The 21731-nt window shown below is 34.2% G+C and overlaps 1 protein-coding gene across 1 annotated transcript in view; it reads right to left on the bottom strand.

Moving 5' to 3' along the window:
* Positions 1-21731, bottom strand: part of LOC131166970 (prohibitin-1, mitochondrial) — a 28015-nt gene that overhangs the window by 5937 nt on the left and 347 nt on the right. Inside the window, exon 2 of the mRNA XM_058125668.1 lies at positions 21185-21394. Within this exon, the coding sequence (XP_057981651.1) occupies positions 21185-21361 (177 nt within the window). The 5' untranslated portion in view covers positions 21362-21394. The remainder of the gene's footprint in view (positions 1-21184; positions 21395-21731) is intronic.

Below are 21731 nucleotides of genomic sequence, written 5' to 3'. Positions count from 1 at the left end.
GCATGCTGTCAGACACCTACCAAATACATCCTTTTCTCTAGGCCCAAGACCAGCTGTGCAACAGATAATATTGTAAACTCAAAAGCATATATGCTGAAAAAATTAAAGTTACTTTGGTTTGCGGAATGCCTATTCTCAGGAATAGATTAGTTTAAATAGGTCAGTTACATTTAGTTATTCAATAAATTATGTTGTTAATATAAAGCAAATAACAATGAAAAACATTTTATGAGTCCATAATGAGGAATAGACAAAGAATTACTACATCCAAATTTCATCATGGGGATATAAATTCCTTCTTTATTGCATGTTGAATGAAATAATTAGGAATATATAAGGAATAATTATTCCCTTGATTTGCAAAATTTAAACTATTTTCCATCTTATTCTAATGAATAGCTATTCCATCAAACCAAACAAGCCGTAAGAAGCATATTATCATACATTTTCACTTTTATATGCCCAAAAAAACTTTGGAAGATGGTTCCATAAGTTTTTTTAAAAAAATACAGCAAGATATTAGTAAGTTATTATGACCATGGAGCGTAACTATATCTTTCTTAAACCTCCACGGAGTGTAACTATGATATGAATCCTTATCTAGGCTCAAGACCACTAGATAAAAATAATGAAATATGGTGAACTTAAAACAAGGTCTTAAATTTCGATATCGACTAAATTTTGAGTAAAAAACATGGAAATGTAGATGGAAATTTCAATGTTGATGTCAATTTCAATTTTTATTTTAAAAAATGATGGAAATTAGTAGTAAGACATGAATTCTCTTATGAAACTTTAGAGACTATTAATAGACATCATGCAAGGTTTAGAACTAGAATATTATAAATAAGATACATAAGGACAGTATGTGGTGTATAAGGTGCAAAGAGTAATATACTAATCATAATCAACATATTCAATTAATATAAATGAAAATCATAAATCATTTTTCTATCATAATTCTACAAATATAGATAATTTAGAAATTAATGGCCAAATAAAATGCTGTAGCTAATATATAAGTTTAATTTTTCATATAATTTAAAGTATAAAATAATAACTCATAACCTTTTTGTTATATTCTTTAGTTACAACTAAAAAAAACAAGATAATAAGTGAGAAATTTCGATTTGGGTTTTGAATCTCAGATTTGAATTTCTAGAAATTTCACTTTAAAGTTAAATTTTCGATATATTTCCCTAAAATTTTGAGATTTCAATAAATTTTGAATAATTTGTGAGAATTTGATGGAGATCTTGAAAAAATGGAAGCTGACTGCCATTTTGATTTGATGGTGGTGGAAAGCAGAAATTTCAACAACTTCAAGAAAATTTAAGACATGGCTAAAACAACATTAGGAGTACTCGAGAAGGCATTTCCATAGAGTAGAATACAATCAACCAATGTTTTAAAAGGCGAAGGCATAAGGTGAGACATTTTAATTATTAAGAAGCGAGGCGTAAGCCTTAAGGCGCTGGTGTGTAAGCCTTTTGAGAATTTTATTTTTAGATAAAAAAAATATGTAAATACATAAATTGGCGGATAAGTATTCATATAGCCGACCCCACCTAGTGGGACTTAAAGCTTGGTTTTGTTGTTGTATCAAAAATATGTAAATGAATTACATATATTTTAAAAATTAAGAAAAAAACGCATATAATGTAAAGAAAATTAAACATACTTTGCAAAAAAAATTGTTAGCCACTCAAAATTTGCTAACTTGAATTCATGACGTAAATCATGACAAAAAATAGCTATACAATTACAAAGTTCAAATTACTTCTGTGATCTAAGATACAACTCAGTTATTTTGGAGGTGTAGGTTCAAGAGTTTTAGAAACCAACTCATTTTATGACATTTGTTTATATAAAATGTAGGGTTTGTCTGGTATTGTTGTCGTTTGTTGTTTTCTGTCTTCTGTTTCTATTTTTCTACAGCAAAAAAACATATTATAAAAACGTGCTTGTTTTTATTGTCAATTTTCTATATCTATTTCTGGTTTTCAACTGTTAGTCAAAAAACTGAAAACCAAATTTTATGATTTTCAGTTGTTTTGACAACCTATTCCTAGAAATTTAACATCCAATAATAGTATTTTTGGATTAAATTATTCATTTTATACATTTTTAAATTAAAATCAAAATTAAATGATCATATGAATTTAAATATAATTAAAAGAAAAATATACATAAATTTCAAAAAATAATAATAAAGCCAATTACAAAATACTTTTACTATTTTTCAATTGCCATGTTCAATAAAATTTTATTGTAAAGTAAATTTTGAAAGTAGAACAATTAAATAAAATATTTATAATAATTTTTTAATGTGTATTATTTGTAATTTTATTATTTTAATCATTTTTTATTTAAAGATGAAAATTAACATTTTTTTAATTAAAATTTTAATTTCTATTAGTTGTATAAATGTTAACCAAATAGGTTGCTGCCTTGCTGGTTTCTAGTTTTTAGTTTACGTTTCTGGTTTGGTTTTCGTTTTTAGTTTTCGTTTCTCGAATTTTTAACAGTAATACCAAACGGCCCCATAGTTAAAATTTTCTAAGCAAATCTAACTTGAGAATCACAACCAAAATGCATAAGCCTTAATTAAATAGGCATGAAAGGAATGCATTTTGTACAAATGCATAAGCCTTGGTGTGGAATGCATTAGCCTTTTTGGAATTTGGTATTTTGGATTGAGCCTCAAGGCATTTTAGGCACGCTTTGCCTCGAGGCGAGCCTCAATTAAGCCTTTTGAAACATTGCAACCAACTTATGATTTACGGCCACACGTAAGCTATGATTTATGGACTAGAGTTGAAACAATTAACACCACCATTCTATAGCAAGTGTTAGCCTTGGTGGCTACTTAATCATAATTAATGTGTTTCAGCCCAGACAAACCGTTGACGAACGGGGGTAAATCGTCGATGAATTGGGGGAACTCATCAACGAATTGGTATGAATCATTGACAAATTTTTACAGTAACTAAACGAGTTTTCAGCACAGGTGACTCGTCAACGAATAGGGGTAACTCGTCGACAATTAGGGTCAAACCATCGATGACTTGCATCGAGACCTGAACACCAACAGGCAGAAAACGGCTAGTTCTCGAGCCAATCAAATGGGATTCACTCCCAACGATCAGATAACGGCTAGCTTGGCACTTTGACTATAAATTCAAGTCCATAGACTTGATGATTAAATATGGTTTTGATGATTCTTACATGAGTTTAGTGATTTACATCTTTTGAATACAAAACCTAACCACTTTGCATTTTAGTTCTTCATATCAAGTGCTCAATTTCTCTCTTGCTCTCTAATCTCATTTGATTCATTACTTGAGAAATTAGTGTGAGGTTGTATTGTATTTGATATCAGCTCATTTAAAAGAGCATCATTTTGTAATCCATCTACTTGTTGTAAGAGGGTTTTTTGTGAATCAAGTGGTGAAGGTTCTTTGTGAACCAAATTGCAAGGCTTCTTAGTGAACCTTGCGGCTCTTTGTGAGCGTTGTGGGATTTGTTCCCGCGTGAAGGCTCTGGGTGAGCGTTGAGGGATTTGTTCCCTCATTGTAAGGTTTCTCCACTGGTGAAGGAGTTTGATAATGGATTGTGGAATCCTTGAATTGGTCTCAAGGCGTGGACGTAGGCTTGGTGCCAAACCACGTAAAAATGCCGGTGTTAAGCTTCTCTACTCTTTACTCTTTATTTTACATCTTGTGCATAATTTACATTTTATATATTGTGATATAATTGCTTGTATCTTGCCAGGAATTTTATTTTGTAGAGAAAAAGCGAAAATACGCGAAAGAATCCATTCACCACTCCCCCCCCCCCCCCCCCCTCTCTTCTCTAGACTCTACTCTCAGGCCAACAATAAGCATAACCAACATGTGAACTTTGGAGTGGCAACAAAAGATTGAATTTTCTAGAAGCTAGTGGTGGTGCAAATGAAGTACAACACATAAAACTAGGCATGTCATCTAGCATAATTCAAACCAGACCCAAGTTGAATTAGATTGAAGAACGATTTAGTAGCTATTTGAAGGCAAAAGTAGTTTGATCCATGAGAGAGCAAAAAACATGGCTCAAGGCAGGAAGAAATGACATATCCACCCACATTTGAACAAGGGACATAGCCACATATAATGCTAAAATATGATAAAGGATGTTGATTAGTGTTCCCTAGGGTAATTGAGATTCATAGATTGACAAAATATTGTTATTATTTATTTATTTTATACAAGTGCCTACATTATTAGTCACTCAGGGTTTCTCACGTTAGTTTCCATTCCATTTTCAAAAGAAATTACATGCACGAATCCTATCTGACATACCCCTATGATATGAAGATATCTTACATATGAAGATATCTTACAACTCTACCAAAAGTAAGGACATCCTCATTCCAAAGCAGGGCACACGAATCCAACCTGCCAAATGTCCTGTTCATGTCCATGGGATGTCTTTCAAACACCACACTTTGTTAAACAGAAAATGGTACTCATCTATGAACTTAAAAAAAATAGCTGCACTAGCACTCTCTCTCAACATGCATGATGCAAAAGTTAATCACCACAAGCACCACAGTTAAGCCTTAGCCATCAATACAATCGCAGTCATGTGAAATTGATCCACAATGAATTATTAAAATTTAAAAATTAATTGGTATCTTAAATTAATAACCTTTGTGGAAGTACAAGGTGCTTCTCATTTTCTTCATTAGATCAATATTATATATAAGAATGGTTATGGAGGAACTCATTTGGTGGAATAGAATTGACGCAAGAATAAATAAAGGTTTGAACGGAATCAAAGCACGAAAGGAAAAATGATTCTTGTACTTGGCTAGGAGCACAAAATCAAGACTAGAAAGTGGTGCATGACATTGATAACAGACATTTAATATTTTTATATAACAAGATTTAAAATAAATTTAACAAGAATGGTTACCATCCATCACCACTTGCCACACCCCTCTCAGGTTCCTTGGGAGAGTATGACTGGCAATGGCTGCCCCTCAAAGATGAGAGGGAGTCTAAAAGCCTGAGGCTTCAGTTGGTCCCCTGTGGCTGATCAAAAGGAACTATCAATAACTTTCCTTGGAAGCTCATCTGCAAATAAAAACAAGATCTGTTTCCTTTGCAATGGGAGGCAACTCTCAGGAAAATTCTCATTCTAGACAACCTTGAAAAAGGGGGCTGCTCCTTGTAAACAGGTGCTTCTTGTGTCTCGATAGTGCGAAAATCATTGATCACATCCTGTTGCACAGCTCCTGACCAGAACTTGGGATTTGGCCATTTCCTTAATAAGGCATCAGTGCATTATTGCCAGAAAGGTGGAAGGAAAGTTATGGGTTTCCGTGCTAGCAAGGAGAGAAAGAAAGACTTGTTCCTCATTCCCATTTGTTGTTTGTGTGGAGGGAAAGGAATAAGTGCAAAGGAATGGCAATGCCTCTTCATGTTATTAAAGACCAAAATGGATATATCATTTCAAGAAACATAAACAATGCATGAATAATTTTTTAAAATTAATTAAAAAAAAAAAAAAGAGGCTTCATGAAATTGGTAGGGGGGGAAAAAAACCAGCTTTTAGTTTTCAAAAGCTCCAAATCTGTAACTTCTAAAGCTTAGTTTGGTTCCCCTATGGCCTTTTAAAAGAACCTTTTAACAAGGAGCAGATAGAGAGGAGCTTATTCATATTTTTTTAAAAATGTTTGGCCCTCTTGTGAAAAAGGAGCAATTAGAAAGAAAAAGTTGGCTTTTAATGTTTGGTTAAAAAATTGCAAGGTGTCTAAAAGTATTTAAAATGACTAAAATGGATATTTATTTTTAGGAAATATAATTAATGCATTGTTAGTTTTTAAAAGACCATACATTAAGGACAATAATGGAATAGAATAATTCCTTGGAGAGAAAGCTAGCTTTTAACTTTTAAAAAGCTAAAAGCTGGCTTCTAAAAGATGGAAAAGATGTTTACCAAACACGTTAGATGAAGCTTTTCCTTTTAAAAGGAGAAGTTGGGGCACAAAAAAAAAAAAAAAAGGTGCTGAACTCACCTCCAAAATTTTGCTTTTTAAAAAGCTGAAAAAATGTTTACCAAGCATATTACAACCAACTTTTACTTTTTTTAAGAGAAGTTAATCCAGAAAAAGAGTGCCAAACTCACCCTAAATGAGTTGTAATTGATCATCCTTTTCCCCATTTGAAACTCCATTGTAAAACCTCAATTATTTGGCCTTAATGGTAAAAAAATGTTTAAAAAGTTAAGGAAGAGTTTGGTGAAGAAAGAGAACGAGAGAAAACAAGGATAAAGCATTTGAAATTTCAGCATAGGGTCAATGTATTTCCCACTGATCATTCAATCTGGGTATCCATGTCCATACATCAAAGCATGGTTGTTACCTTACAATAAAAAATGATCTTGATCCAATAGCAAATTGGTGGGGTTGGAGTAGTATTGGCAGGATCAAAGGAGGACCTGCAAAATCCTAAAATACATTATATTTTTCTCTTGTGAATCATCGTATACTCATCTAAACATGTCTTTTAACTCTTACAATAGAATATGGGGAGCTAAAAAGTTTCTTCAACAGTAAAGACTTTTGTGTTGATTGCCATTCTTGATACAGTTAGTACAATTGATCCATTTAGGTTCAAAGGCCATACATGGCTCTATTTCTAGACGAGTGTGTTATGCAACTTATGTGTTAGTAATGAGGATCATGCTCATTTATTTCTGCACTGCCACAGCTTGACATTCACGAACAAACTATACAGTTTGTTAGGAGAGAGTAGGGTGTCCTTATTCATCAGAGGATTTCTAGATGGTTAATTTTTTACAGGTTTTGGAAGGCATAAAAATGTTAGGATTTTGCAGTGGTGTTACATTTTTTTTTTTGTTATTTGGGTTATTTGACTGGAAAGGACTGCCCAAAATTTTCAAGATCGTGGGTCATTTTTGGATTTGATTTGGAACAGGATTGTGTCTTTAGCGTCCATGTGGGTGTTCACTGCAAAATGTTTTCGCAATATGACTTTTGTTGGATATTGAACGTTGTTGATGCCATAAATCGAACCTCGATCTCCACATCCACAAACTGTGGCGATCACCTCCAATCAAGGGGGAAAATGAGCTTGGGGAACCCCTAGTGACCTCTGAAGGCCTTCTTTGACGCTTCAGTCAAAACTGGGATAGAGTAAATGTAATTGTAATCATAGTTTTTTGGAGCTTGTCTTAGAGTGTCATCGACCTTGGCTTCTCCTTTATATATGTGATATTCCCCTTGCATGAATGTCCACCAATCTTTCTTCCTTTCTTTTTCTTTCTTTTTTTGTTGTGGAGGGGGAGGGGGTGTTATTGGTTTTATGTGAAGAGTTACACCCTATGGGTCTCCATTGCCGCCACCCCCCCCCCCTCAAGGTTTTTACTTCCCTTGTGATTGTATTTCCCCCCTTAATTTTGGGGTGACCCTTGATCTTTATATGGATAATGGATCCCCCTTTTTGAATCTTGACTTGCCATGGTGTATTTTACCTCCTTCAGAGACGCCTCACTCTCAAGCCTTGGAAAGCATCTTAGGTTTGGGAGTCTTTTTCCAAAACTTAACTCATGTAACATCGCATTTTTTTTATAGTTTCTTTTTTCCCAAGTTTTTCGGATGCTTGGACCAAGGTGGCCTTCGGGCACTTGTTTTTTTAATGGTTCCTTGAATGCTTGGACTAGGGTGGCCCTTGGACCATTTTTTTTATACCTCAATGCTTGGATTGAGGTGGACTTTGGGCCTTTTTCAAGGGTATTTTCCAAGATTATCCCCTCCCGGCTTAATGGTGGTGGAAACTTGCTCATCAAGGGCATTTCCAAGGTTAGCACCTCAGGTCTTTAGACCAAGGCAGTGAAAGCCTATTTGGCTTGTTGGTCCTAGCCATTCTACCTTATTATCTTCAAGTGGACCTACTTGGCCTTTTGACCTTTTCTTCCACCACTTAGGCTAATAGAAACCCAAAATCATGTTCTATTGGGGCTAATAAAAATTTACTAAAGTTTGTTCTTTTATGGCTAATAAAAAATTAAATATACAACTCAATAAGGCTAGGAGCTCCTTTTTTTGGCCAAGGAGCTCTCTACCTCTCCACCTCTTGGCATTTCATTTTTATTTTTTTCTTCTTTTTTTGTTTTTTCTCTCTTTTTTTTTTTGGCTGGCCTCCTTAGGCCTTGGAGGCTGGAGCTGAGATCCACCTCCTCTCTCTCTCTCTCTCTCTGTCCCTTTTCCTTTTTTCTTTTTCTTTTTTCTTTCTCTTAAGCTGAGGCAATCTTCACCTCTTGGGATTTCTTTTTTTCCCTCAGGCTTTGGAGCCAAGGTGCCCCCCTACTTCCCACACTTCTATTTTTTCTTTTTTCCTTGCCTTCTTGGGTTTGATTCGTCTTATAAATCCTAGATAAACCGAAACACACCTTGGCTCACCCTGCACACAATTAGCATCAAGTCTAACATTAGCTCCATGGATTCACTCATCAAACTGCCTAAGCTTCTCACCAACGCTGGTGAGGATGTAGAGGATGTCAGAGATGGCCACAAAGCCAATGGAGTCTTTGTCAAGGATCTTGAAGGCGTAACGGAGCTAGAGGTCAAAGGTCTATGACTTCACGTGCTTTTCCATAATTTCTTTGAGCCGAGGAGAGTCAAGGGGTGCAGCGAGGTTCTCCTGCGCTATAATTTCCTTTAGTTTCATCAATGTGGGGTTTCTTCCCAATGACCACATTTTTTGGGGTTAATCTAACCCCCTATCATAAATTAACTGAGTACCAATGGACAATTACCCTTTCTTTTATGGGAATATTTCTTAGTTACAAGGATCGCCATGGTCTCATTTGGAAACACTCTTCCCCTATCTGGCATGTCATTACTAACACCAGAAATCAAACCCCAATATCCACATCCATAGAACAAGGTGATCATCTACGACTAGTGGAAAAGAAATAGCTTAGGAGACCACGCATGGCCTCCAAGGGGCTTAGAGTAAATGTATTTGTAATAATAGTATTTTAGAGACTGTCTTAGAGTGCCCTCTACCTCAACCTTGGCCTCTCCTTTATATAGGTGAGATTCCCCTAGCATAAATGCCCTCCATACTTAATTGAGGGATTATTAGCTTTGTGTGAGGGATTACACCCCTCCATATGGATCCCCACTTTGACTCTTGACTCACCATGTTGTATTTTACCTCCATCAAAGATAACCAGCCATGCTATATGGATTACAATGTTGGGCAGCTAAGAAAAAACATATCCAAAAAATTAAGTTGCCAAAATATAAATGCTAAGGTGAATGAGTAGTAAAACATTACAAGATAAATTGAAGAACGAACATATTCACAATAAGTTAGACATAGCACCGGTAGAAGATAAGGGATGGATGGTTTAGATGGTGTGAGCATCTAAAATGCAGACCAAATAGTGCACCAATGAGGAAAAGTAAACTAGTTACTATTACTAACAGTAGGAGTAGGGGTAGACCTAAAATAACATGAAATGAGAAAATGAGGCAGGAATCAGCAGCTCTTAAACTGTCCGAGGAAAATGCCTTCAATCGTGTGAATTGACGAAATGGGATTCATGTAGCTAACCCCACCTAGTGGGTCTTAAGGCTTGTTGTTGTTGTTGTTGTTGTTGTACTTGTATCATAGGCTTGGTGTTCATCCCATATAACTTCTGCAAGGAATGGATAACTTACGAAGTCACTTGGTTTATCATTTACAAAATTATGGACCAGCATTTTCTTCTTCTTTTTTTTTTCTGATTGATATTCGTAAGTGGTTCAAACTTCAAACATAAATATTTAGGTTGAAGATGCAAGTAGTTATTTAATACACTAATGCATTTGACGACAAAAAAATGATGAGATTCACAATGATTCTAATGAGGTGTTTGATGAAGTCACCCATAATGATCTTGGTGATATTGACGAAGCAAATAATGGCTTGGGTATTGACACTAATGTTAATGACCAAACTTGTCCTTCATATTTGTTTTCTTTATTTATACACATAAACAAAAACACAAACACATTAAATGTTCATGTTATATAGTTACTTGTTGACTTATTTGTGTAAAAATTATCCCCTTTTCCTATAAGTTCATTAAGAACTTAGGAATGCAATAATTTGAAGATTTGATCTCTCTGCTATACAAGAGCCCTACCATAATAGCTACTTGTTCTTTTTAAACACTTATGTAGACACGGGTAAAGGAGGAGGGTTGTGTTAGGTAGCTGACAGTCAGCGTAAAATTTGTCAGATCACTATGATATGAATCCTCACTGAATACTTGCTGGAGCGTCCCCTACAAGCGACGTATTGCACTTGAACCACCCGGGTGTAGCGAAAAGCGTACGAGGGTGGGCTAGGTCATCGCCCTAAAGCGACGCGCTGTGTCGACGCCCGAGTACAATGTCAAATATGCGAGGGTTCCTGCATCATTCTGGACGTAGGCAGGTAAAGACGTTAGTTCAGGAAACTAGGATTAGATTAGCAACTTGGAATATAGGGACACTTACAGGTAAAAGCATGGAAATTGTGGATACAATGATCAGAAGAAGACTTAATATAATTTGCCTTCAAGAAACTAAGTGGGTGGGGGAAAAGCTAGAGAAATTGATAAATCAAGATTTAAACTTTCGTACACCGGAAAAGAAAAACATAAGAATGGAGTAGACATTATTATAGACAAAAACTTAAACGATAGTGTTGTGGATGTAACTAGAGTAGGGGATAGAATTATAAAAAATCAAGATGGTATTAGGACAAGAGATAATAAATATCATTAGTGCTTATGCTCCTCAAGTCGGCTTAGCAAAAAATCTTAAGAGACAATTTTGGGAAGATATGGATAGTATTATACAAGGCATACCAAGAACTGAGAAAATATTTATAGGAGGAGATCTGAATGGACACATTGGAAGAGATAATAAAAATTATGAGAGGATACATAAAGGACATGGATATGGAGACAAAAATGAGTCTAGGGAGATAATCTTACACTTTGCTATGTCATATGATTTTAGTATAATGAATACTTGCTTTAAAAAGAGAGAAGAACACTTAATAACCTTTAAAAGTGGACAAAATAGAAGTCAAATAAATTTTTTTTTAGCTAGGAGGGTAGATCGTTTATCATGCAAGGATTGTAAAATTATTCCAGGTGAAAGCCTAATCACACAGCATAGAGTCTTAGTGTTAGATATATGTATTAAAAAATGGAAAAAGAAAGATAAAATAAACTAATGTAAGAAAACTAGATGGTGGAACCTAAAAAGAGAAAATATAATAAAATTTAAAGATAAAATTGGGATTAGACCATAGAGGATGGGATAGATACAAATACTTTTTGGAATAGATTAGCTAACTCTATTAAAAAGATAGCAAAAGATATTTTAGGTGAATCAAAGGGAACATTCTCGAATAGCAAAGAGAGTTGGTGAAGGGATAAAGATGTACAAAAAATCATAAAGACAAAAAGAATTTGATATAAAACGTGACAAAAATGTAGAAACGGAGATAACTATGAAAAATATAAGGAGACAAGAAAATATGCAAAAAAGGCCGTTGGTGAAGCTAAATATAGATCATTTAATAGTTTGTATGATAGATTAGGTACAAAAGAAAGGAAAAGAGATATATTTGAACTTGCTAAAGTTAGAGAAAGGAAGAGTAAGGACTTAGGAAATGTAAAATGTATAAAAAGTGAGGAGACGAAGACATTAAAGAAAGACGACGAAGTTACTTTAGTAAGTTGTCTAATGAAAACCAAATGGAAGGCTTAAACTTAGAATTGTCAAATAAGCAAAAGACTAAAAATATGAGATTTATTCGCAAAATTAGAGTTAACGAAGTTAAGTTCACACTAAAAAAGATGAAAAATGGGAAAGCTATGGGACCATATAACATCCCAATTGAAGTTTGGAAATCCTTACGTGATAACAAAATTATATAGTTAACTAATTTATTTAATACAATTGTAAAAACTAAGAAAATGTAATATGAATGAAGGAAAAACACTTTAATACCTATATACAAAAATAAAGGAGATATTCAAATTGTAATAACTATCGTGGAATTAAACTTATAAGTCATACGATGAAACTATGGGAAAGGGTAGTTGAACAAAGATTAAGGTTAGAAATGAAAGTCTCAGAAAATCAATTTGGTTTTATGCTTGGGAGATCTACCACAAAAGCTATTTATCTTTTAAGAAGATTAATGGAAAAGTTTAGGGAAAAGAAGAGAGACTTGCATATGATTTTTATTGACCTTAAGAAAGCATATGATAGGATACCTAGGGAAGTTTTATGGTGTGTTTTAGAAAAAAAGGGTCTATGTAGTAGGTATACCGATGTCATTAAGGATATGTACGATGGAGTAATGACTAGTGTAAGGACTATAGATGGAGAAACTAGAGAATTTCCAATCACCATAGGCGTGCATCAAGGATCTGCTTTGAGTCCTTATCTTTTTGCTTTAGTGATGGACCAATTGACTGAGAGTATTCAAAAAGAGGTTCCATGGTGTATGTTATTTGCAGATGATATTGTATTACTTGATGAAACTAGGAACGGAGTAAAGGCTGAGTTAGAATTATGGAGAGAAGCTTTGGAATCTAGAGGCTTTAAAATAAGTAAAAATAAGACAAAATATATGAAATGTAATTTTAGTAATGATAGGAGGAATATTGGGGACAAAATTAAACTTGATGATGAAGAAATAAATAGCACTTGTAGATTTCGATAACTTGATATATTATGCATGCTGAAGGAGAAATTGAAGATGATGTAATGCATAGAGTTAAAGCAGGTTGGGTAAAATGGAGAAGTGTTTCAAGTGTGTTTTGTGATCGTAGAATACCCTTAAAATTGAAAGGGAAATTTTATACGACAGCTATAAGACCAACAATGCTATATGGATCGAAATGTTGGGCGATAAAGAAACATAATATCCAAAAAGTAAAAGTTGCTGAGATGAGAATGCTTAGATGGATAAGTGGTATAACATTGAAAGATAAATTAAGGAATGAACATATTCGTGGTAAGTTAGGTGTAGCTCCTATAGAAGATAAGATAAGGGAAGGACGACTCAGATTGTATGGACACTTGCAACATAGGCCACATAGTGCACCTGTGAGGAAGAGTGACTTAGTTACTGTGGAGGGGCAATAGAAGGGGTAAGGGTAGACCTAAAATACCTTGGGAGGAGATAGTGAGTAAGAATTTAATATCCTTGAATCAATCAAAAGAAATGGTCCATGATCGCATAAATTGGCGGAAAAGAATTCATATAACCGACCCCACCTAGTGGGACTAAGGCTTGGTTTTATTGTTGTTGTTGTTGTTGTTGTCATAATATTTAAATTTATGGAAATAACATAAAAAAAATGTATTTTTATATTTATTTATATCATTAGTAGAATCTTGTGTTCCTTAATAACAACAACAACAACAACAGCAATCCTTACATCCCACTAAGTGGGGTCAACTACATGAATCCTTTTCTGCCAATTCACTCAATCAAGAACATTTTTCTCCGCTAACTTAAACGCAATTAAATCCTTCCTCAATACCTCATTTTAGATTATCTTAGACCTACCCCTACCCCTTTTAATACCAAAAACAATAACTAACTCACTCCTCACAGACGCGCTACTAGGTCTACATTTCAAATGTTCAGACCATTTAACCTACCCCTCCCTTATCTTGTCTTCGGTCAGTAGACTCAGTACTATGCCTAGTTGATCACGTATATGTTCGTTCCTCAGTTCAATTAATCTTATACCACTCATCCACCTTAATATTTGCATTTTCGCAACTTTTACTTTTGTACATGTTGTTTCTTAGTTGCCCAACATTCTAATTCATAAAGCATAACAGGCCTTCTATATGTCTTATAGAACTTTCCTTTTAAAGGTATTCTATGATCACACAACATGCTTGACACACTCCTCTATTTTACCAAACATGCTTTAACTCTATGTATTACATTCTCTTCAATTTCCCCTTCCACTTGCATGATAGATCCAAGACATCGAAATCTACTAGTGCTACTAATTTATTGATTATCAAGTTTAGTCTTCTCTCTGATACTCCTTTTACATTACTGAAATTACATTACATATATTCTATCTTATTCCTACTTATCCTAAAACATTTAGACTCTAAAGGGGTTCCCTAAGTTCTAACTTAGACTCCACTCCACTCCTTTCATCAATCAAGACAATATCATTCGCAGACAACATACACCAAGGGATCTCGTTTTGCATATTCCTAGTGAGTTCATCAATCACTAAAGCAAAAAGATATGGACTCAATGTAGAACCATGATGTACACATATTGAGATTGGTAATTCACTAAATTCCCCTCTTACAGTCCCAACACTAGTTGTTACTCTATCATACATAGACTTAATGTCCTCAATATATCTACTATATATTCCCTTCTTTTCTAACACCCGCCAAAGAACTTCCCAAGGTACTCTATTATAGGCTTTCTCTAGGTCAATAAAAACCATATGCAAGTCCCTCTTCGTAGGCATAAAACCGAATTGATTCTTTGAAACCATCATTTCTACTTTTATTCTTCATTCAATTACCCTTTCCCATAGTTTCATCATATGACTCATAATCTTAATTCTGCTACAGTTATTACAATTTTGAATATTGCCTTTGTTTTTGTATAAAGGTATTAATGTGCTTTTCCTTCATTCCTTGGCATTTTCTTGGTTTTTATTATAGTGTTGAAAAGATTAGTTAACCATAAACTTCCTTTATCCCTAAATTTTTCCAAATTTCAATTGGTATGTCATCTGGTCCTATAGATTTCACATTTTTCATCTTTTTTACAGTCATCTTAACTTCAAGGACTCTAATTTTGCAAATAAATCTCCTACTTTTAGTCTTTTCCTCATTTGTCACTTCCAAGCTCAAGCATTCAATTTGGTTTCCATTAAACAACTTAGTAAAGTATCTCCGCCACCTCTCGTCTTTTTCTTTGATTAAGACATTATCTTTCTCACCCTTTATACATTTTACATTACCTAAATCATTTCACAAGTTTGTAAATGTCTCTTTCTTCATCTTTTGCATCTAGTCTAGTACATAAAATATCATAAGCTGTATGTTTAGCTTCACTAATGGACTTTTTTGCATTTTTTCTTGCCACTTTATACTTTTCAATATTTTCTATATTTCTACAACTTTGTCATGTTTTATATATATGGCTTTTTAGACAGCTTGATCCCACCATCAACTTTCTTCATTGCCCGAGTATCTTCCTCTAGATTCACCTAAAACCCTTTTTGCTGTCTTTATGATAGAGTTAGTCATTATATTCCATATATGTTCGCATCTAACTTATCACCTATTGTCCAATCACTTTCTTCAATCATTTTATCTTTAAATTTTACGATATTTTCTCCCTTCAAGCTTCACCACTAAGTCCTCTTGCATTGATTTATGTTGCTCTTTCTCTTCCATTTTTAAGTACATATATCTAATACTAGGACTTATGTTGTGTAGTCAAACTTTCACCTAGGATAATTTATGTTCCTCAATCCAATCCTAAAATTAGATCTTGCTAAACCTACCAGCAATCCCATGAAGGATCCCAATTTTAAAACCCTACATCCAAGAGGGTTTATAGAATCTAAACAATGGAAAGTGTATATATATATATATATATATATATATATATAGAGAGAGAGAGAGAGAGAGCAAAATAGAAGCCCTAAATCTTTTGAGCAAAATACACGCAAAATCCATAAAAATGACTTTCCCCCTTAATTTTCGAAGAGAACAAAGGATGCATTTGTAGTAAAGAAGTCTCTCTCCTCATTGAAGGGAATGATACAGGTGATACTTTTTCAAATTGGGTAGAGGAAAAAAGGATAGATGAGAGCAATAGTAGTGATGGCGAAGCCAGCGGAAGCAGCAATGGCAAAGTCAAAGGTGGAGTGGTGAGATAGAGGAGTGGCATAGTGGTTGTTATATAGGTTGATCATATATAAGGCTTTTAGGAATAAAGAAATTGCTAGCGACTGATAGGTCTTTAAATATAAGAACCTAGCAATTGAATGTTGAGTCCAATAGAATGCACAAAGAATGGTTATGCCTCTAAATGGGAGAATCCACATTGGAAATGAATTTTGAATCAATCGAATGATGGCAAGGAACTGAGGATGGAATCAAGATTTTGCTCCGGCCAGTTTCTCCCAAACAAATGCCACACAATAGTTGTGATTCTGCCTCAATTCCTTCCAAACAAATGACATGAAAAAAGTTATGATATTGACACATCAAGACTATACTCCTTGTTGCAAGAGACTAGAGTTGTCTACATATTGTTTAATATTCCAAAACTTGTCCTAAATTGCCCTCTACTATGTTCTTTGAAATTCTTAAGCAGTATCATGATGGCTATTGAGGGAAATAACAATAATTCATGCTTTCACTTTTGACAATAGAGAAACATTGTGCAGCAAATATAATCCAAATAAAGCAGCCTTCAATTGTCAGATAAAGTTGATCTCTCTGCTTTTAGCAGCAGGGAAACATAAATGCCAAAAAATAAGGTAAAAAAACGTGGAGGCCTTTCCTTGGTGGGGTTTTATTAATAAGGTTTTTAGTGATGTTCTAATTGCATAAGGGCGTTTGGGATTGTTATTGGCAACCTAGAGTATATGTATTATTTCCTAGGGCTTGCTAGAAAGAACACAAGAGGAGAGCAACATCGCTAGAAGATTGATCTTGGAGGTTTGAGATTTGAAGCCTTGATTAAGGTTACTTTGATTATTATTTTCATTCATTTATGGTTATATTTTCATATGATATATTTGCTTGGCAGAAACTTAGGTCATGTTTGGTATCATTGTTGTTTTATATTTTTTGTTTCTATTTATGTACAGTGAAGAAACAAATTATAGAAACATGTTTGTTTATGTTGTCAATTTTCTGCTTCTATAGTCAATTTTCTGCTGTTTGCAAAAAATCTAAAAACTGTATTTTATGATTTTTAGTTGTTTTGACAACCTATTGCCAGAAATTTTAATATCTAAAAGCAGTTCTTTTGGATTAAATCATTCATTTTATACACTTTTAAATTAAAATTGAAACAAAAAGATCATATGAATTTAAATATAATTGAACTAAAAATATACATAAATTTCAAAAAATAATAATAAATCCAATTACAAAATATTTATACTATTTTTCAATTTTCACATCCAATAAAATTTTTATTGTAAAGTAAAATTTGAAAGTATAACAATTAAGTAAAACAATTATAATAATTTTTATTTTTTATAAGTTTGTTTAATGTGTAGAATTTTGTATTTTTATTATTTTAGTCATATTTTTATAATATTATTTGATTTAAAGACAAAAATGAGCATTTTTTAATTAAGTTTTTAATTTATTAATATTATTCAATAGGTTGCTAGTTTTTGGTTTCTAGTTTCTGTTTCAGGTTTTTGATTTTCATTTATGGTTTTCGTTTCTGTAATTTTTGACAGTAATACCAAACAGCCCCCTTAGAAGTTAGAATCGTTTTTCGACCACTTTCACCACCATGGCAACCAAAACAAGATAAAAAGGAATCTTCTCCTCAAAAAATGTCATATCACTTGGATTCCTGTTGAAGTTATGGATTATTAAGATTGGAAATTTAGGATTTTAACATTGGAAAATGGTCATCTTTGAGCCACAGGCCCACGGAAGACATGTCTCCAGCCACTGTCTTGATTGAATCCTTGATTAAAAATGGCCATCCTTGAGCAAAAATTCAATGCTTTCCTTTGGGAAGGCAAGCCACTGCGAAGTCAATCAACGGGAAAGACGTTCGCAAGCCCAAAAAAAAAAAAGAAGGGGGACCTTGATCTGAAACTGATCTCTGAATTAATTGGGTTCATGATTACAAATTAAAAGGGAGAAGTGTTTGGGCCATCAAGACAAGCCCCTCAAATGCACTTGGAAAAGGATCCTCATGCCAAACCTGAATTCTTTCCTTGTCCCAAAAGCACCGCTGGAGAATGGAGATGGTCAATTCACGTTCCTGCTATATGATAATTGGCATTGCTCCAGCCCACTAATGGAAACCTATAGCACTAATCTGCCTGTTGAATTCAGTCTTCCAACCATTGCAAATTACTGAGATAATTAGAAACAATTGTTGAAGTAAGCATAGAACATCGCTCAAATTAAAACTCACCTGCATGCCCTCCCTGATGATGCCACTCAAGACCAGCATATCTGGGACTTAAACATATATGTGCAGTTCTCCTTTCTCTAAGCTTGGAATTACTTGAGGGATAAAAAACCTAAAGTAAGCCAGATCCCCTCTGTTTGGTTCAAGCTCCACATTCCAAATCATTCTCTTATATGTTGGCTGTCTGTGCTTAACAGAATTACAACCTTTAACAGACCACTTCTTGGGGCAAGAAAATTCCCTCTCTCCGATCCTTTTCAAAGAGGAAAATGATGCTAGGGACCATCTCTTCTTTGACTGCAGAGCATTTACTCTAAGGCTGCCTCTGCTCCCAAAATCCAGAGAACCTCCTTCAACTATGACTCAGAGCTCAACCGGTTTGTCTCTCTTGGTCCAAAAAGGAACCTGCCTTCAACAACCATCTACAAACTCACTTGGGATGCTTCAATATAGCACATATAGAAAACAAGTAACTCCAGAATTTTAGAAGATACTCCTACGATGGTAGAATCCATTGCTCAAAACATCGACCATGACGTTAGAGGAAGGTGTACTGGTTTATCTGTGTTTGATAATTTTTTGCTTTGTAAGGCTTATCTAGCCTCTGTGTATTTGTTGCTGTACCCTTTCTATTGATCAATAAACTCCTCTTACATTGTTCTTAAAAAATATCATCTTAAATCTTCCACTCTGGAGGCTCAAAGTGATCATTATGACAAGCTTAAACCTGGACATTTATTGAATATGAACAGGGTTGGTGCAGGTCCAATCTCGAGTAGGAAGGATAGGGAGGGCAGAGGGTCCACCAGTGAGTTCCATGCCCCAATTTTGTAAGCTTTGAATCTTCACATTTATAGTAATTTTATATAATTTTTTGAATTCTAAAAATGCTCAAAATTTTTTATTCAAAATTAATACTGCTAAAAAATATTGTTATCAAGAGTGGGGGAAATGCAATTCAGTTTCTAGCCCTACAAGTTTTTGAATTTTGTAATTTTGTTAAGAATCAATATATTTACGCAGTGTAGTGTTTAGAGTCTTAGATTCATCATTCATCTATATTGATTCCCTTATCAATTCTTAGAGAAAAATCTGTTTACATTCCAAATTCTTTGGGAATTTTTTTGAGGTGTTTTCAACCTTGGAGACCCTTTGGACCTTTGTTCGTCATGCACCACACTTTTTAATCATTTCTCAGTATTTCTTGTGGTTTTTGACATTTTTACCAGTTTAAGGGATTCTAGTGATCTAGGCTTTGATATTTGTCAGTTGCACTTTGAGGTAACTCACTAGACAAAGCTTAAAGGTTTCGAACCCCAAATTTTTGTGCTGAAAACTTAAAATTTTAAATATATGTAAACTTATTAATTTTTTTATCTAAGTTTTCTTTGAAAAATTTGGGTTGACCATGATTTTATGTGTTGCTTGATTGGATCAATTTCAGAAAATATGTTCTAGAAATTACTAGTTGTTTCTTTGCTTTAAAAGATGGAAATTTTGACCTCTATTCCTTTTTCTTTTTTTTTTTTTTGCAAATACAAACAAATTCTCTGTTTGTGAATAGATTATTTCTTACTATGGATACAACATGATCCCATCAATTGGAGTTACATTTGTCCATTGTAACATGTAATACATTAGAAGCTGGTTTTGACGCCATAGCGCGAAAAAAATAGCAGCCTTTAATGTGATTTGTGATTTGTGGCCTTTTCAATTTGTCATACTCTACACCCATTAGGTTATGTGATAGATCATTGTCATGGGAATTGGTAGGGTAGTAGCTGAGCGCTATAAAAAAAAGATAGGGTAGTAGCTGAGTAGCATAAGCCCGGACCTTATATTTATTCTCACAAGTCACAAGCAAAAATCATTCATGAAATCTCTGAGATGAGATTTGTGATTTATGTCTTGCAAGCTTTCTTATATTTCAAAACTTTGCTTATTTCACATGGAACATGATGCCACCATTATTTTTCGTGAAAATTTGTTTTAAAAGCACTTTGAGGTGTTTAATTACTTTCTGTCAGTTGTGGTCACCATTATTACGTACATTTTAAATTTCAGGACAGAGCACTAACGTGTGAACTTTAGAGAGTAACCATTTAGATGAACTTTGCTATTTGGATCTCTAGTTTGTTCTTGTTCTTTGGAATCTTTGGACTATATGATTTTTTTAGTAGTACCGTTTATTCTTCTGTTTGGGATTTTAGTATTCTTGAATCTTTGGAAGATTCGTTTATTGATAATTTAACATTACTGGATTATGGATTTGGACACTTGTATTTTATTTTACTTGGAGAATGGATCAAAATGAATTGCTTTAGCAGCCCGTAATTTTTCAATTTTAAAGATTTCTACAAACTCTTGCTCATTTGTTTCAGCATGTTGCTTGCCTTGCCTTCTAGGAGATGGCATTGACAATCCTAGCCTGCTCTTGAGTTGGGGGCATTACAAAAGGCAAAGGGAGGATTGGAGGAAGGAAAAGCAAGAAGTCCTTCCTTCACTTAGTACAGTGGAGAAATGAGGAAGGAAAGTAGTAAAAAAGGTGTTTTTCCTTTCCTCACAAAATCAATCTAGGAAAATTGATGGAAACAGACTCACCTGTCAAATTGATTAAATCATTTTAAGTTCAAATCTCTCTCATGAAAGATTACACTAACTAGCTGAATGTTGTTCGTTAGAGAATTTAGAATCTACAGAAGGCAAAAGAAAACAATGACAGAGTAACAGAGCTATGAAAAATAGTTGAAATATTACTGTGTTGCTCAATTGCTTCCAAAAAAAAATATTGATGTGCTTATGATACTGACCAGATCTGGAAATGAAAACATTAATATCTATTAAAAAAAAGACTATAACTGTTTATGTTGAAGGAAGAATGATATCTTACACCAAATGAACACAAAATACAAAAAATGAAAAAGGCAAATAAGAACCTTTTCTTTGATGCCAACTAAACGATTGAAGACAATGGCGCGGTGTCCTCCCTCAACATTATACAGACTGTTAGCAGCTCCATAGAGACCAAGCCCACCAATGATTCCAACCTTGAGCAAGGCAGATGCTGCACCGCCACCCGGCACCTTGGGAACTTTAACGTTGTTGAAATTCATGCTCCTAAATGTTGAGACTACTAATTTAAATGTCTGCGGCGAATTAACAAGAAAAGAGAAATTAGAAAATAAACAAAAAGATTTTCTTTTTTAACCAAGTCTTTACATGAATGCATAAGTTATAAAAGCAGCACAATATAGCCTGCAACTGTCTGTGAGCGTGAGGGGGAAAGAGAGAGTAACAAAAATAGAACTTTGTCTACAAAGAATTATGCTATTAAAAAAAACAGCTCCCACCCAGCTAACGCCAATACGACTACTGGATTTAGTTTTGGGTTTCCATTTCTGGAAATTTGAAGCAAAGAAACCGTGAGATTCGTTTCGTTTTCTTCCATGTCCAAAGCAACCGAATGGCTCAGCCAGCAGCACA

This window comes from Malania oleifera, chromosome 10 (genome assembly GCF_029873635.1).
Source record: "Malania oleifera isolate guangnan ecotype guangnan chromosome 10, ASM2987363v1, whole genome shotgun sequence".
Taxonomy (NCBI): Eukaryota; Viridiplantae; Streptophyta; class Magnoliopsida; order Santalales; family Ximeniaceae; genus Malania; species Malania oleifera.
The sequence above is the reverse complement of the archived record's forward strand: the minus strand, read 5'-3'. Positions and strand labels throughout refer to the sequence as shown.